This window comes from Tupaia chinensis, unplaced genomic scaffold (genome assembly GCF_000334495.1).
Source record: "Tupaia chinensis unplaced genomic scaffold, TupChi_1.0 Scaffold000429_1, whole genome shotgun sequence".
Taxonomy (NCBI): Eukaryota; Metazoa; Chordata; class Mammalia; order Scandentia; family Tupaiidae; genus Tupaia; species Tupaia belangeri.
In genome coordinates this window covers 194,695-210,713 of record NW_006159934.1, presented here as the reverse complement: position 1 = coordinate 210,713, position 16,019 = coordinate 194,695, and the positions used below count along the sequence as shown (strand labels likewise).

At 50.6% G+C, this 16,019-nt stretch overlaps 3 protein-coding genes across 4 annotated transcripts in view; 2 read left to right on the top strand and 1 right to left on the bottom strand.

Moving 5' to 3' along the window:
• Positions 1-3,109: 3,109 nt before the first annotated feature.
• Positions 3,110-8,882, top strand: NSUN5 (NOP2/Sun RNA methyltransferase 5). 2 transcript variants are annotated; one of them, XM_006154960.3, is made up of 10 exons: positions 3,110-3,251; positions 3,346-3,468; positions 4,163-4,337; positions 4,434-4,542; positions 6,617-6,755; positions 6,842-6,957; positions 7,305-7,483; positions 8,007-8,217; positions 8,292-8,432; positions 8,510-8,882. In XM_006154960.3, exons 1-10 carry the CDS (start codon positions 3,159-3,161, stop codon positions 8,598-8,600), a joined length of 1,377 nt encoding a protein of 458 aa, XP_006155022.1. In that variant the 5' UTR covers positions 3,110-3,158; the 3' UTR covers positions 8,601-8,882. The 2 variants fall into 2 exon arrangements, with proteins under 2 accessions (XP_006155022.1, XP_006155021.1); XM_006154959.3 differs by having other exon boundaries at positions 8,505-8,882.
• A 431-nt stretch (positions 8,883-9,313) lies between these two features.
• LOC102484635 (putative NOL1/NOP2/Sun domain family member 5B) lies at positions 9,314-10,850 on the top strand. The gene is made up of 4 exons (XM_006154961.2): positions 9,314-9,471; positions 9,995-10,205; positions 10,280-10,420; positions 10,493-10,850. Exons 1-4 carry the CDS (start codon positions 9,336-9,338, stop codon positions 10,605-10,607), a joined length of 603 nt encoding a protein of 200 aa, XP_006155023.1. The 5' UTR covers positions 9,314-9,335; the 3' UTR covers positions 10,608-10,850.
• Positions 10,851-10,861: 11 nt separating this feature from the next.
• The window catches only part of LOC102485052 (nuclear envelope pore membrane protein POM 121C), a gene marked incomplete in the record, with an annotated part of 33,681 nt that continues 28,523 nt past the window's right edge, over positions 10,862-16,019 (bottom strand). The window contains 2 exon segments of the mRNA XM_014590310.1: positions 10,862-13,098; positions 13,525-13,647. Coding sequence (XP_014445796.1) covers positions 13,001-13,098; positions 13,525-13,647 — 221 coding nt within the window.

Here is a 16,019-nt window from a genome sequence, read left to right as displayed (position 1 = left end):
GAGAGAGAGAGAGAGAGAGAGAGGAAAAGTGAGAAAGCAAGCCACTAGGTCCAACACTTGAACCACAGTTGGCCATGTGGGAGTCCAGCACCTTGAACCACCACACCTCCTGCTGACCCCATCCCCATAGAGGTTTTTAATCATCAAATTGGTAACCTCTGAGATGGTCAGAATGGAACCACAAGACTTCTTTCAGGACAACCCCAAATGGGCCTATGAAACAGCCTCCTGGGCAACGGTATCAAAGTTGTCCACCCCACTCTTCCTCCCAGTTGTTTCACACTGATGTGGTGACACTCATCCCCTCTCAATGGGGTGGCCAATGTCTATGGGACAGGAGAGACTTGGCCATCACCTGAGTCACTAAATTCAGTGTATAGATTTATTTTTTTTTAAGATTTATTTATTTGTCACAATTGTTTATTATTTTTCAATTTGACCACAGAGAGACAGAGAGAGAGAAAGGGAAAGTAATAAGTCAGTTGCCAGGTCTGGGACCTGAACCATGGTCGGCCATGTTCAGTGCTTTAACCACTTGCCACCTGCCAGCCCCACATGTACAGTTTTATATCTCATCTTCCTTAACCTTTCAGTATTCATTTCCTTTACTTCCTTCTTTGTACCTAAAATATCTGCCTCAGCTGTGTTCCCTGAGAGACAGACTGTGATCAAGATTCCAGCTCATGAGGTTTATTTGGGAGTGGTGGGGGCAAATGACACAGGAATAGAAAGGCGCCCCAAAGGAGTGCACCATTAAAGCAGCCCACAGTAGGTGCCTGAAGCTTAACACTGTGGGTATCCAGAATTATCTTAGGCAAAGAATGAAAGAGCTGGGGGGCGGGGGGGGAGATCCATAACCACCACGCCTGTCAGTCATCGGTAAGGGAATCCTGGTGGGAAGCAGTAATTCTCATGCCCTTCATTTTTTATTGCCAGAGGGCATGTGCATTTGCTGGAAAAAAACAAAAAGCAAGAAAACAAAAACAAAAACGAAAACAGAGAAAGTACACCCCAGTGGGGTGTGGTCATAACACAATCTTTTTTCCTATCTTTCTCCAACCTGTCAGAATTTTGGGTATGCACACACATGTGCCTGGTGTGTTGAAATCTTTCAAGTGGGTGGGGTCAGGATTCAAACTTCAGTCAGCTATGTGCAATCTGGCTCCCAGTGCACACCACCGAAAAACCGCTAAGGGGCTGGCCTTTCCGTGCCATTTGGACTCATCATGCACACTGCCAAAGCAGGTTCACAAAGCCCTAGTAGCCCTCCATCTCAGCTGCTGTTCTGGCTGCTGGAAGTCAGACTGAATGCGCTGACAGTAAGAGGGCCTGAGGGAACCTGGGTAGGCACCAACAGCAACTGCCACTGTTCCCTTCCCTTGGCTTCTGCGTGGCCCTGACCCTCCTCCTGCCTCCTCTCAGCCTCCTGACCACTCGAGATTTTTTTTTCTTTTTGGTAATAGGGTGTGCACACTTGCCGGAAAGGAGAGAGAGGGAGACAGTAAGAAGTAAAGTGAGAAACCCTCCTCCTGCCTTCAGGGGAGATGGCCACACCACAATCTCTTCTCCATTCTCCTGGGATTTGGGCACACAAACATGTGCCTGGTGTGTTTCAAACCACCAGGTCCAGGACTTGAACTGCGATTGACCATGTAAAAGTCCAGCAATGCAAACACTATGCCACCTGCTGGTCCCCCAGTACAGGTTCGAGGGCCGTAAGTCTCCTCTTATCCCAGTTTCCATTTACTCACATAGCTTCAGCCATCACCTCTATATGGATGACTCAGAAATGAACTTGTCTCATACTCCAGATCTATTACTCCAGCCACTTGGCAGTGCTATTAAAAAACAAAGCAAAACACAACTGAGCTCTTGACTTTCCTGCTCTCCCATCCCAAAATCTTATCATGTGACTATAGTTTCCTGTGGCCGGTAAAACAACAGAAGTTTCAAATAGGTTTTTTTTTTTTTTTTTTTTTTGCTATAGGGCTGTGCACTGACTGGAAAGACACAGAGAGACCGTGAGAAATCACTCCTCCATGGAGTATAGCTAGGCCACAGTCTCTTCTCCTCCATTCTCCTCTTAGGATTTTGGGCACCCACACACGTGCCCAGCATGAGTTTAAAGCCCCAGGGTCGGGATAGAACTGTGGGCCTTGTGGGAGTCCAGCCATGTATAACCATTAGCCATCTGCTGGTCCCAATGACAGAAATGTCAAACAGAAATGTATTCTTTCACAATTCTGGAGGCTGGAAGTCCCAAACCTAGGTGACTCCAGGGCCACGCCCCTTGTGGAGAGGTTAAGGGAAAATCGGTCCCTCTCTTCTAGCTTGAAGTGTGTCAATCTTCTCGTAAAATGCTGGCTGATGTGCTGTCAGGAATATGGAGAGGACTGAGCTATTCTCCACGGAGCCGGTCCGCTGTTACAGAATGCCTGACACACATATGTACTGGGTTTACTCATTTTGTTCAATTAACTTCTGGCGTTCCAGTAACGACTGGCCCTGGGGAAACAGAGACAAATACGCCAGTACCCCGTCCTTCCACTCCTCAGGCTGGGGAAAGCGTTCCTATACATCAACCATTACAATCGACAGGCAAAAGGTCTGCCATTAGGAAACAAAGTTAGAGCCCCTCCTCAGATCACACGCCCAACTGAACTGTAAGCCGATGAAAGATTTAAGTGCAAAAAGAGAAGCCTTGAACGACTTCTGTATATAGTGGACGCGTGAAAGGGTCTCCGAGCGTGACTCTAAAAGCAGAAACCACAGACGACCACGTAAAATGGATACATTTGCAAGGGCTGAAGACAAAGGTGCATGCTGTCAATACATAAGCGGCAGCCGGGCCAGCAGGCAGGAGGCGAGCAACAGATCCCACTGTGCTGAAACGGGCAACGCAGGCGACCACGAACACAAGACCTTCCGCCTCGCTAACCAGCTCAGTTACGACAGCGGTAAACTCTCATCTGCACTCAGACTGGCAGACTGAAACACGCGGCTGACTTCCTGCCAGGGCTGCGAGGCGGCCGTGCCTCCGGAGGACTCGGCAAAGCCCTGGGAGCGCAGGTCCCGGAAGACTCGTGCCCTTTGACCCCGGAAGTGCGCGCGCAGAATCGCGGGCGCTTTGCGACACGGCCGAAAAGACGCGCGGCAGCATGGCGTTGTACGCGGCTGCGGCGGCGGTGCTGGCGGGCGTGGAGAGCCGCCAGGGCTCCATCAAGGGGCTGGTGTACGCCAGCAGCTTCCAGGTAGCGGGGCCGGGCGCAGGGGGCGCAGGAGGCGCGGGTGGGGAGGGCCGGGGTCGGGGCCGGGGCCCAGCGCGTCTCCCGTCGTCGCCCACAGAACGTGAAGCAGCTGTACGCGCTGGTGTGCGAGACGCAGCGCTACTCCGCGGTGCTGGACGCCGTCATCGCCAGCGCCGGCCTCCTCCGCGCCGAGAAGAAGCTGCGGCCGCACCTGGCTAAGGTAACGGACACACCGACGGATGGATAGCCGGGCAGCCGGGCGGGGCGCACGACGTGGCAGGAGCTAGTCGCTCACTGAGCCACGCACTGAGATGGGCTGGAAATACTTTCACTTCGAACCTTGTGTGAAGGACTGAGCAAGAAGAGAAGTACAAAGTAGTGGTGGTGGAAACTTTTCAGTAAGAGTAATGTCAAAAGGCTATGTCGGCGGGAACCAGCAGTTAGCGTAATGGCTATGTCGCTGGACTCCCACGTAGTCGACCGCGGTTCGCGACCCGGACCCGGTGGCTTAGAACTCACGCCGAGCGCGTGTGCGTGCGTGCCCAAGAGCCCGAGAGGAGAAGGGGTTGCGGCGTGACCATCCCCCCTGGGGGGTGATTTCTCGCTTTCTGTCTCTCTGTCTGTCTGGCGAGCGCACACGCCCTATAGCAAAAACCTCTCCAAAAAAAAAATAGGCTATGTCGGCCAGGAGGACTGGGGTCCACAGCCCTTGGGTGTGAGCAGCCATGGGGAGAGGGTCCAGGACTAGGAAGCAAAAGAGTGTGTATGTACCGCTAGTTTCTTATGTGATCTTAGACAAGGTGCCCTGCCTTTACCTGTAACTGTCAAAACAGGTGTCCTTTTAGCCTTTCCGGCTTTAATCCCTATAGCTCTGAGGTTTCATGCTTAGGCTTTGTCTTCTCTCCACCTTGCAGGTGCTGGTGTATGAGTTATTGCTGGGAAAGGGCTTTCGAGGGAGTGGGGGCCGATGGAAGCCTCTCCTGGGTCGCCACCAGGCGAGGCTCAAGGCCGAGCTGGCCAGGCTCAAGGTTCATCGGGGTGTGAGCCGCAATGAGGACCTGTTGGAAGTGGGGTCCAGGCCTGGCACAAGTAAGTTGGAGGGAAAGGTAGGGAAGGGGGTGGTGGGGAAGCCATCAGGCCTTCAGAGGCAAGGGCTGCTCCTACTCACTGCTAGTTACTTCCCAGCCTGCCAGGTGCCTCGATTTGTACGTGTGAACACACTCAAGACCTGCTCTGATGATGCAATTGATTATTTCAAGAGACAAGGTTTTTCTTACCAGGGTCAAGCTTCCAGGTGAGAACTTAGAACCCTGCCTGGGTGCCTTCCTGAGGTGGTGTCTGGGAGTGCTGGGGAAACTGACCCCTGGGAAGAGAAAGGTTTGGCGGTGTGGCTACACCCTCTGCTTTCCTTCTGCCTTTCCATTAGTGTCTGAGTCTTCTCTAAGGTCTGTCTTCCTCCCATCCTTTAAATAGCAATACTCCTGGGACTTCCAGCCCACACTCTTATAATATTTGTCAGTTTTCTTCTGTAGCTCTCAGGCCTACCTGGTAATTCCTGGCTTTCAGTCTAGGTTTCTTACCCCTTCAGATTCATATGACTGCTCCTTAGACACTACCACTGTTAACATATGTCAAACTGAATTCGTCTTCTCTCTCAAAGTTTGGACTTTCTGTATCCTTTTTTTAATTTTTTTATTTTTGAGAGTAAGCATGGGAGGGAGGGAGATACATGATAAATGATTTCAGTAAAGTGGCAGGAACAAAATCATGCAAAAGCAATAGCATTTTTTTGATGGGGTGTGACTGTCTCAGCTAGGCAGCAAGGACCACAGGTGCAAGTCACCTTTTTGGCCTGTTTAGTTTGGGCCACAAACTGAATGGGGTCTGTCCACAGCCACTGTGCAGCAATGACCTCTCGCTTCTTCCGCTGCTATGGCTGGGCCTGCACCCCTGATGTACAATCATAGACGTTCACTTGGTCACACCAAATCTAGGTGTCCTAGGTGCTTCCTTCCTTTCCCTGCTGTCATCTGCTGCTCCGCCATTAGCATCTACCTCAGAACACCTTTCTTGTCCCCTTGAACACTGCTTAGGTTTGGGCATTCACTGTTTCCTGTCAGGATTGGCAGAAGAATCTCTGAGAGTGGTCTCCCACTTCTAGGCTCTCTCTCTTCATTTTCCTCACGGTTAGCTGCAGAAGGACCTAAATCCAGATCTGGTGCTGTCGCTCCTCCCTCTGTGCTGTGCCTGCTGCTTCTCTCCAGGCCCCTCTGCTGTAGTGCTGTGTGCACCAGGTGTTAACGGCAACCACTGCTGGTCCCTGCTGGGTGCTCCCCACCCTCCACTGCACTCACACCAGCCTTGTTTTGTCCTTAGGCAGCTCCGAGAAGCTGTGTCCCACTCTCCCTTTCCTTCTGCCTCTAGCATGTTGCTTGGAGACCAGGGCGGACTAGTAGAGAATGGCTTCGCACTTCCAGCCCTGCCATCTGACAGCTTTCTGAATGGCGACGTTACTCCCTAGGGCTGGATTCTGCATCAGCCAGGTGGAGTGGACAGTATGCCAGCGCAGTTACAGTGAATGTAGTCTTAACCTCAGCCCCTCACCCATCAGCAGCCAGCTCAGCTCTCTGTCCAGACTCCTGTAAAGAACTCCCAAGGCTAAGCTTTAACAGTAATGGCTAACATTTATTGAGTGCTTAATTTGTGCTAAGTTTTTGTTGTGTGTGTGTGTGTGTGTGTGTGTGTGTAGTTGTTGCTATAGGGTGTGTGTTCTCGGTGGAGAGAATAAGGGCAAGTGAGAAAGCACCTCCAAGGGGGTGTGATAATGCTGCACTGCAGTCCCTTCTCCATTCTCTTCCTGGGATTTTGGGCATGTACCCACAGGCACCTGGTGTTTCTTAAGCTGCTAGGTCCAGGACTCAGAACTGGCCAGTTGGCCAGGTAGGATCCAGCCGCCTTAACCACTGCATGACCTGGCTGGCCCTCACCCTGTTTCTTTCTCCATAGCCATTTAAAATATTTTGTTGGGACCAGCAGATGGTGTAGTGGTGGCACCGCTGCACTCCCACATAGTCAGCTGTGGTTCATGTCCCAGACCCAGTGACTAAGCTGGGTGCATGTGCATGCATGCTCAAGATCCCAATAAAAGAATGGAGAAGGGATTGCAGCATGACCATGCCCTGTGGGGGCGGGGTGTGTGTGTTGATTTCTTGCTTTCTATCTCTGGCAAGCACACGTGCCCAGAGCAGAAATCTCTCAAATGTGTGTTGCATGGGTGAACAGTTAAAGTGGGGACTGGCATGGAGGCATTCAGAAAACACTGAACCTATGGTCCTTCTCTGACCACCCCCTAACCTCTTCCCTGGCAGCCTTGACGACTTAAAGGCCCTCAAGGGGAAGCATTTTCTTCTAGATCCCTTGTTACCAGACCTGTTGGTGTTTCCTGCCCAAACAGATCTACATGAACATCCACTGTACCAAGCTGGTCACCTCATCCTCCAAGACAAGGTAGAGATGGGTATAGGAAAGGTTTTGTGGGCAAGTGACCAGCCTTGGGTCTCTGTTCAGCCAGCCACTGTGCTCTGCCTTGTCAGGCCAGCTGTCTCCCAGCCATGCTGCTAGCCCCTCCGCCAGGTTCCCATGTCATTGATGCGTGTGCTGCCCCAGGCAATAAGACTAGTCACTTGGCTGCTCTTCTGAAGAACCAAGGGTGAGTTCCATGATCAGGAGGAGAAGAAAGGGGATCCTGCACTTTGTAGGATTTCTCTATTCTGATAGGTAATGAAGGCTGAAAGGATGACTGTCCCATAATCATTTCCTTCTGGATTGATAGCAGTTCGTGGTAGAGCCCCAAGCTAAGCTTCCTATTTGGGTGCAGGTGTAAACTATGAGGCAAGGCTCCTAGAGCAGTTAACTCCGACTATAGACTTTTACAGGCCATTTAACAAGTGTTTTCTGTATCCTGACTTAATGTATCCGCTGTCGGTATGTCAGAGCTGTACGTAATTTAGATGTCCATAAATTCTCAGTTTATCCCAACTCTGGCCTCTTCCCTAGGAAGATCTTTGCCTTCGACCTGGACGCCAAGCGGTTGGCGTCTATGGCTACCCTGCTGGCCCGGGCTGGAGTCTCTTGCTGTGAGTTAGCTGAGGAGGACTTCCTGGCGGTCTCACCTTCAGATGAGCGTTATCGTCAGGTCCAGTACATCTTGCTGGATCCTTCTTGCAGTGGTTCTGGTGAGCTGAGGAGAAAATGTGGCTCAGGGACTCTCAGAGCAGCAGCATAAAGCTTGGTTTTTAGCTTTGGTCTTAGCTGTAACTCCTTATTGTGTATGTGTGTACTTTTTTTTTGGTCACCAGAAGGCATATGTACTTGGTAGAGAAAGCACCCCCACAGTTGGGTGCAGTTAACGCCTCAGTCCCTCTTCATCCTGTCAGGATCTTGGGCACTAATGCATGCATGCCCAGTGGTTTTCAAGTGGCTGGGACCAGGATTCAAACTATAGTCGAACATGTGGGACTTGGCTCCCTCTGTTCATTGCTTAACCACTGCATTATGGGGCAGCCCAGTTGACTTTTTAATGGTCTTGGGACTGTGGGCAAATGTTTTCATCTGTATAGTGAGGGTTTCAGTATGAAACCAGGTGCTTGGTACTGTTGGTTCATAGGGAAAGTCAGGATGCATTTTTGCTTAGAAAAACAGACAATACGTCATGAATTCCCTGGCTGCTTAATATATAATTGAAACACTCTTCCTTAGGTATGCTGACCAGACAGTTGGAAGAGCCTGGAGCAGGTACACCTAGCAAGGAACGCTTACATGCCCTGGCAGGGTTCCAGCAGCGAGCTCTATGCCACGCACTCACTTTCCCCTCCCTCCAGCGCCTTGTCTACTCTACGTGTTCCCTTTGCCAAGAGGAAAATGAAGATGTGGTGCGGGAGGCCCTACAGCAGAGCCCAGGCACCTTCAGGTAGTGGGTGTCTAACAGGGTCCCAAGGACAGGGGCTGAGTGCTCTTACCTATCCTGTGTTGTTTCTCCTGCAGGCTAGCTCCCGCTCTGCCCTCCTGGCCCCACCGAGGCCTTAGCACTTTCCCAGGTGCCGAACACTGCCTCCGGGCCTCCCCTGAGACCACACTTACTGGAGGCTTCTTTGTTGCTGTCATTGAGCGGGTGGAGGTGCCAAGGTGAGTGAGTAGGAACCCGACTGGAAGATGCTGGATGACTGGGCACGTCTAACTTCTATACTTTTCTTCTAGTTCAGCCCCACAGGCCGGAGCACTGGCACCAGAACCTACACCCAGCCCAGCCCGAAAGAAAAAGAAGAGACGGCGAACAGCAGCAGCTGGTCCTAGCCTACAGTCTTGCACATAGCTGTGCTCAAGGCTCCTACTTCTTCCTGGAGTTCTCTCCTTGGCTAGACCACTTGGCCCCTCACACCTGGGGGGCAATTTGGGTTTGGGGGGCAATTTGGGTTTTCAGGTAGCTTTTATTGCTAGAAAGTTAACTGGTAACCCAGTTTCTCCAGCTAGAAAGAGCAGATTTCCCAGTCCCTGGGTTCATTCCCTGGGCTGTTTTCTTGCTGATGAATGAAGTGCTGCCCACCAAAATAAAAGGAAGACATGGTCTATGATAGATCACAGTTGTTGTTGTTGTTTTATTCTTAATGACATAAGCAAGGAGAAAACTCCCACATTCATACTAAAAATCCCAACTAGACTCAACAGGAATGAAGTCTTATCTGTATGGAAAGTCCCAGCCTCCCGTTCCTCCGTATGTCTAGTGCACATACGTGTACACATCCACACTCACTCACTCACACAGGCTACAGGAGGACCCCCCTTTCAGAGGGTTCCTGGACCCACTGTCCTGCCTGTGAACTGAGGTAAACTAGCCCAGAGTTCTAAAACGAGGATCTACCTTACATAAGGTATAGGTAGAAGCTTGACTCTATACCCACACCCCACCCCCACCCCTCCAATCCTAATAGGTACTTGGGACTTGAGGTTCAGGCTCCTTCTTCAGCTCTGTGCACACTCTTCCCTAGGAAGATCTTTGCCTTCGACCTGGACGCCAAGCGGTTGGCGTCTATGGCTACCCTGCTGGCCCGGGCTGGAGTCTCTTGCTGTGAGTTAGCTGAGGAGGACTTCCTGGCGGTCTCACCTTCAGATGAGCGTTATCGTCAGGTCCAGTACATCTTGCTGGATCCTTCTTGCAGTGGTTCTGGTGAGCTGAGGAGAAAATGTGGCTCAGGGACTCTCAGAGCAGCAGCATAAAGCTTGGTTTTTAGCTTTGGTCTTAGCTGTAACTCCTTATTGTGTATGTGTGTACTTTTTTTTTGGTCACCAGAAGGCATATGTACTTGGTAGAGAAAGCACCCCCACAGTTGGGTGCAGTTAACGCCTCAGTCCCTCTTCATCCTGTCAGGATCTTGGGCACTAATGCATGCATGCCCAGTGGTTTTCAAGTGGCTGGGACCAGGATTCAAACTATAGTCGAACATGTGGGACTTGGCTCCCTCTGTTCATTGCTTAACCACTGCATTATGGGGCAGCCCAGTTGACTTTTTAATGGTCTTGGGACTGTGGGCAAATGTTTTCATCTGTATAGTGAGGGTTTCAGTATGAAACCAGGTGCTTGGTACTGTTGGTTCATAGGGAAAGTCAGGATGCATTTTTGCTTAGAAAAACAGACAATACGTCATGAATTCCCTGGCTGCTTAATATATAATTGAAACACTCTTCCTTAGGTATGCTGACCAGACAGTTGGAAGAGCCTGGAGCAGGTACACCTAGCAAGGAACGCTTACATGCCCTGGCAGGGTTCCAGCAGCGAGCTCTATGCCACGCACTCACTTTCCCCTCCCTCCAGCGCCTTGTCTACTCTACGTGTTCCCTTTGCCAAGAGGAAAATGAAGATGTGGTGCGGGAGGCCCTACAGCAGAGCCCAGGCACCTTCAGGTAGTGGGTGTCTAACAGGGTCCCAAGGACAGGGGCTGAGTGCTCTTACCTATCCTGTGTTGTTTCTCCTGCAGGCTAGCTCCCGCTCTGCCCTCCTGGCCCCACCGAGGCCTTAGCACTTTCCCAGGTGCCGAACACTGCCTCCGGGCCTCCCCTGAGACCACACTTACTGGAGGCTTCTTTGTTGCTGTCATTGAGCGGGTGGAGGTGCCAAGGTGAGTGAGTAGGAACCCGACTGGAAGATGCTGGATGACTGGGCACGTCTAACTTCTATACTTTTCTTCTAGTTCAGCCCCACAGGCCGGAGCACTGGCACCAGAACCTACACCCAGCCCAGCCCGAAAGAAAAAGAAGAGACGGCGAACAGCAGCAGCTGGTCCTAGCCTACAGTCTTGCACATAGCTGTGCTCAAGGCTCCTACTTCTTCCTGGAGTTCTCTCCTTGGCTAGACCACTTGGCCCCTCACACCTGGGGGGCAATTTGGGTTTGGGGGGCAATTTGGGTTTTCAGGTAGCTTTTATTGCTAGAAAGTTAACTGGTAACCCAGTTTCTCCAGCTAGAAAGAGCAGATTTCCCAGTCCCTGGGTTCATTCCCTGGGCTGTTTTCTTGCTGATGAATGAAGTGCTGCCCACCAAAATAAAAGGAAGACAGTGTCTATGATAGATCACAGTTGTTGTTGTTGTTTTATTCTTAATGACATAAGCAAGGAGAAAACTCCCACATTCATACTAAAAATCCCAACTAGACTCAACAGGAATGAAGTCTTATCTGTATGGAAAGTCCCAGCCTCCCGTTCCTCCGTATGTCTAGTGCACATACGTGTACACATCCACACTCACTCACTCACACAGGCTACAGGAGGACCCCCCTTTCAGAGGGTTCCTGGACCCACTGTCCTGCCTGTGAACTGAGGTAAACTAGCCCAGAGTTCTAAAACGAGGATCTACCTTACATAAGGTATAGGTAGAAGCTTGACTCTATACTATCCACACCCCACCCCCACCCCTCCAATCCTAATAGGTACTTGGGACTTGAGGTTCAGGCTCCTTCTTCAGCTCTGTGCACAGCTAAGTATTAACGTGAGTCAGGCTCAGGGCTCTTGGGGGTGGGGAGGAGCAGTCCCCTGCACACAACATTCAGCCTCAGTCACAGAGGAGGGAGGGAGACTAGTTACAGCTACGTCACATTATTTATAAAATAAGAATTACAGTTTATATAACATGTCCAGAAGGAGCTCTAGTCCCTCAGGAAAGCTGCCTAGACAGCATCTGAGCCTCTTCTTCACACAGGCATAACTTAACTATACAGCTAATTCCTAGTTGATAGCATTTATACTTAACCACCTCAATGAACCAAGCTTGAAGGAATTTAAAAGGCAATTTAGCTTAAATACAAAAATAAATTTTTATTTTGTTAAAAAATGTTTAAATATTTTTTTTCTTTTAATTTAGACACACGCATTCATACTTCTCCCAAAGAGGATGGGCATGGCAGCAAGGCTCTTGGGCCTGGGATATGTGGTCTGGTAACAAAGAAAAGGGGAAGGGTTGGTGAAGGCCCTGTTTGGGGAAAGTAAAATACGTTTTTAAAGTAAGGCCCATTAATTTAGGTTTCCTAATGTATGCTAGGGGAATCTATCCTATAGTGAGGTCGGGTAAGGGGGGGAAGGGAGCAGAGGAGAGAGGTCTTTGCTTCCCCTGGGCCCCATCCTCCTGGGCTGCCAGCCCTTAAAGTCAAAACACCATTTGAAAATTCAGGAGTCAGCACTTGTAGCATAAAGTGGTGCTACTTTCCACATTCAATTAGCTAGGCCTCAGAAAACTTGAAACAAGTCCGGCACTACCAACATGCCGCCACTCATACAATTCAATTCTTCCTCCAAACTCGATTCAAAGAGCAATAGACATGAGCGTCAGACACAGTAACACAGGACAAGGCTTGAAACATACAATCCTGGAGAGGCAGACGAGGGCCCTGTGAGGCCAACAGGGTAAGTGGGTTGAGGAGGCAGCTGAAAGCAGTGGTGGGCATCCTGCCTGCTCCAAGAGTTTCTCCCTCCTAGAGCGAGGTATCTCACCCCTGGGTCTGCCAGGCTAACAGTCTTGAGCCACCAAGCTCTTAGGGGCCAAACTGGCAGAGAAGGTTGGAGATGAAACTGATTCAGACTTGGCAGGAGGAAATGGAACAGCAGGAGCAGCACCCACTGGGGTCTCCAAGGCAAAGCTAGATTCAGGTCATTTTGAAAGGAAATCAATCCTACAAAGAACCAGTGAGGAACAAAGCAGCAAGAAATGGGGAGAGTCCCCTAATGGGACCAGAGGAAGAGAACCACTTCTTATAGCCAAGCCAAGCAAGGAAAGCTTCAGGGATGACCTATTACCCCAACCCCATTGAATGCACACCAGAGAAAGTGGGCCGAGCCTTATACCCTCCAGCAAAGATGGCTCTCGGAGAAGGCGGGAAGGGAGGCTGGGAGGCCACTTGACTAAGGTCATACACTAAATAAGAGTCAGAAGAAGTGGACAATATGTACAGATGTTTCTTTAGTTCTCCAGCCTCACCAGGGGAACGTTCCAAGTGGAGGCATCAGGCTTCTGCCCTGCCACAGCCACCCACCCCCAGGCTTTCTCCAGGAGGAGGGAATGTCCCCAGGGCTGCCACTCCCCACAGGAGGCTGAAGCCAGAGATCTGGGGTAGGTTTGCTCTATGGAACTCGAAGGGTGTCAGGCTCTTCCTAGCAGGTGCTGAGGTCCAGATTTGGGTAAGGGGTGGAGGAAACGGGACAAGGGACAGGCTATTTCTTGCGAGTGTGCTGCCTTCGGGCCTGCAGTCTCTGTCGAGCCCCTGGGGTCTTGGATCCTGCACCAATGGAAAACGAAGGGGCCGCTGATCCTGGAGAGATTGAACAGGATTTCATCAGGGCAGCTACTACCAGTGAAAATATTCTCTGGGTCCCTAAACTTGGGAAAGCTAGGTCCTTAATAGAATACTGGGTGTTTGAAAAGGGCTTCCTAATCTGCATCAGAAGCAGAAGCACTGCATGGGCAGAGCCTATTAAGATGCAAACCTGTCCAAGAAAGTGAGGGTGAAGCCCACAAATGCATTTTGACCTGGCCCCGTGAGTAATCTGGGATCTCCTAGCAACCCCTCTTAATCTGCCACCCAACTCCACCCCCTGGGTTGTGCTGGACTCCTGGCCAACTGCATCTTTCTCATGCCATGAGCCAGGGTTTCTCGGTGAGCCAGAACCTACCACCCAATGCTACCCCTCCTCAGGAAGGACTGAGCAGGCCATAATGGCAGAGACTTGCTGCTTACCGAAAGGTCCAACTCCAACAAAGCCTTGACTGGGTGTTGAGGATGCCCCAAAGGAGAGGTTGCTGCCTGATGTACCCACACCAGTGGCAGTGGTGTTCTGACCAAAGGTGGGCGTCGACGTGCCTGGAAGGGAGGGCAGATCTGTAAAGGCGGCCAGGGGACGGACAGCATTCAATGAACTTAGGAAAGAAGCCTGCTCCCTAAGGGGCATTCCACAGGACACCCAAGCCCTGGGCTACTCTGCTGGTTCATGCCACCCAAGGGAGCTACAGAAAATTAGTCTCAATATCTGGTGCTCCAGGTGAGCCTGCCCTCCCAGCCCATGAAGTGCTGTGCTGTAGCAGAGAAAAAGCCTCTCAGTGATGTCTTCTGGTCATTTAAGGAGTCAGGCCTCTGCATCCCCTTGATCACTACACCACGCTGAGGGAAGCACTTGGTGCCCGGCTCCTCTCAGCTTGACCAGGTCACTTGCCTTATTCCATCAAACTAAATCTCCTTGGGGCCAGCCCTGTAGCCTAGTGGTTAGGTAGCCAGATCCCAAATGGCTGGGTCTGAGCCCAGGCTCCAGTGGATTGAACATGCAGGTGTGTGTATATACCCAAAAGCCCAAGAAGGGGCTACAGTGAGACCATGCTCCACTAGGCAGTGTTTTCTTTCTCTCTGGGAAATGCACAATGTCCTCCAGCAATTAAAAAAGAAGGTGACTGATCTCCCTGTTTTGTATTTTCTCCTCTCCAGAGAAGCCTGATTCTTCCATCAGACTCACCACCACTCCACACTGTCAGTCCTCTCATCTTCCCAGGCATCTTTCCCTTCCCCTCACTTTGCCCCAGGTGAATCCTGGCCCTCCTACACAACGCTGCTTTTCAGCCCTCTCTTTCACCTGCACCTGTCTCGGGGCCTCGGAAATGGTTAGGTACCCTCTTTGCTTGCTGATGGTATTTCCAAATCACTTCCCTCTTCCTCCAAATACCTCAAACTCATCTGAAGTTGGGATCATCTGACTTAATCAGCACCAGCCCTGGCCTTGTTAGTGCCATCTGTTGAGGACACCTGGCTGCCATCTCCCCAAGTCCACCCATCACCATTCTTGGTGACTTCACTCTGAGTATGACTTCTACTCAGTCCCTTGGCCCTGCTGCTGCAGTGATCTTTTCCTCTATTCTACCTCTGCCACACATTCCTACGGTCACACCTTGTCATCCACAGGAGCTCCTGCTCCCAAATCCCACATGAGCAGTGCAGTCTTCCTTCAGCTCCTTTCTTGCAGGACTCCCCTTCTGCAACCTCTCAGCCTCACAAATCCACTGCCCTCTGGCTACAAAGACTCCACTGAACAGGCTGGTTCACCAGCTCTGTTTATTTTAGGTCTAAACTTCAAAAGCTGAATACTGCTGTTGAAACACACATAATGCCAACTGGCCTTGCCTTAAATTCAGTTTTCTGGGGACCAGCAGATAGTATAATGGTTACACTGCTAGACTCCCATGTAGTTGACCATGGTTTGAGTCCTGGATGCAGCTGCTTAAAACTCACACCAGGCACCATATACATGCATGCCCAAAATCCCAAGAGGAGAACAGATTATGGCATGGCCATCCCCCCAGGGAGTGATTTCTCGCTTTCCATCTCTCCAGTAAGTGCAAGTGGCCTATGGCAAAAACCTCTCTAAAAAATGAATAAATATATTCAATCTTCCAGCCCACAGAACTACTCCTCTCCCCCTGGGACCAGCAGTTAGCATTATGGCAATGTCGCTGGACTCCCATGTAGTCGATCATGATTTGAGTCCCGGACCCAGTGACTTAAAATCACGTCCCGGACCCAGTGACTTAAACTCACGCGGGGCACATGTGTGTGCATGCCCAAGATCCCAAAAGGAGAATAGAGAAGGGATTGCGATGTGGTCATCCCCCCTGGGGGGTGACTCCTCGCTTTCTGTCTCTCTGGCTGTCTGTCTTTCTGGTGAGCGCACGCGCCCTATGGCAAAAGAACCTTTCAAAAAAAAACAAAAAACAAAACAAAACACTACTCCTCCCTACCCCCGGCACTGTAGGGTGTGTGCATTTGCTGGAGAGGAGAGAAAGCGAGAAATTCCCCCCCCCAGGGGGGTGGCCATACCACAATCCCTTCTATTCTATTTTCCTCTCTGGATTTTGGGCACATACACATGCCCAGTGTACTTTCTGTGGGACCCACCAGACTTAACCTCCACACCACCTGTTAGCCCAAATCTGACTTATACTACATTCCTTTTGCCACTGCCCAAAATGACTATTCCAAGAGGCCCTCCATTTATACACTTTACCCTAACCCATTCCTCAAGGCTCTCACAGTTAATGAAGGAAGCAGAAGCTATTAGGATCAGAATTCATCTTCCACATGGAAAAGCACTTTCTTCTGCTTGAAATTCTACAATGACTTCCTTCAATTTTTTTTTTAATAGTGAGAGCAACTGAGCTCAGACCTACGAAGGAGTGGGAGCAAGGCATTCC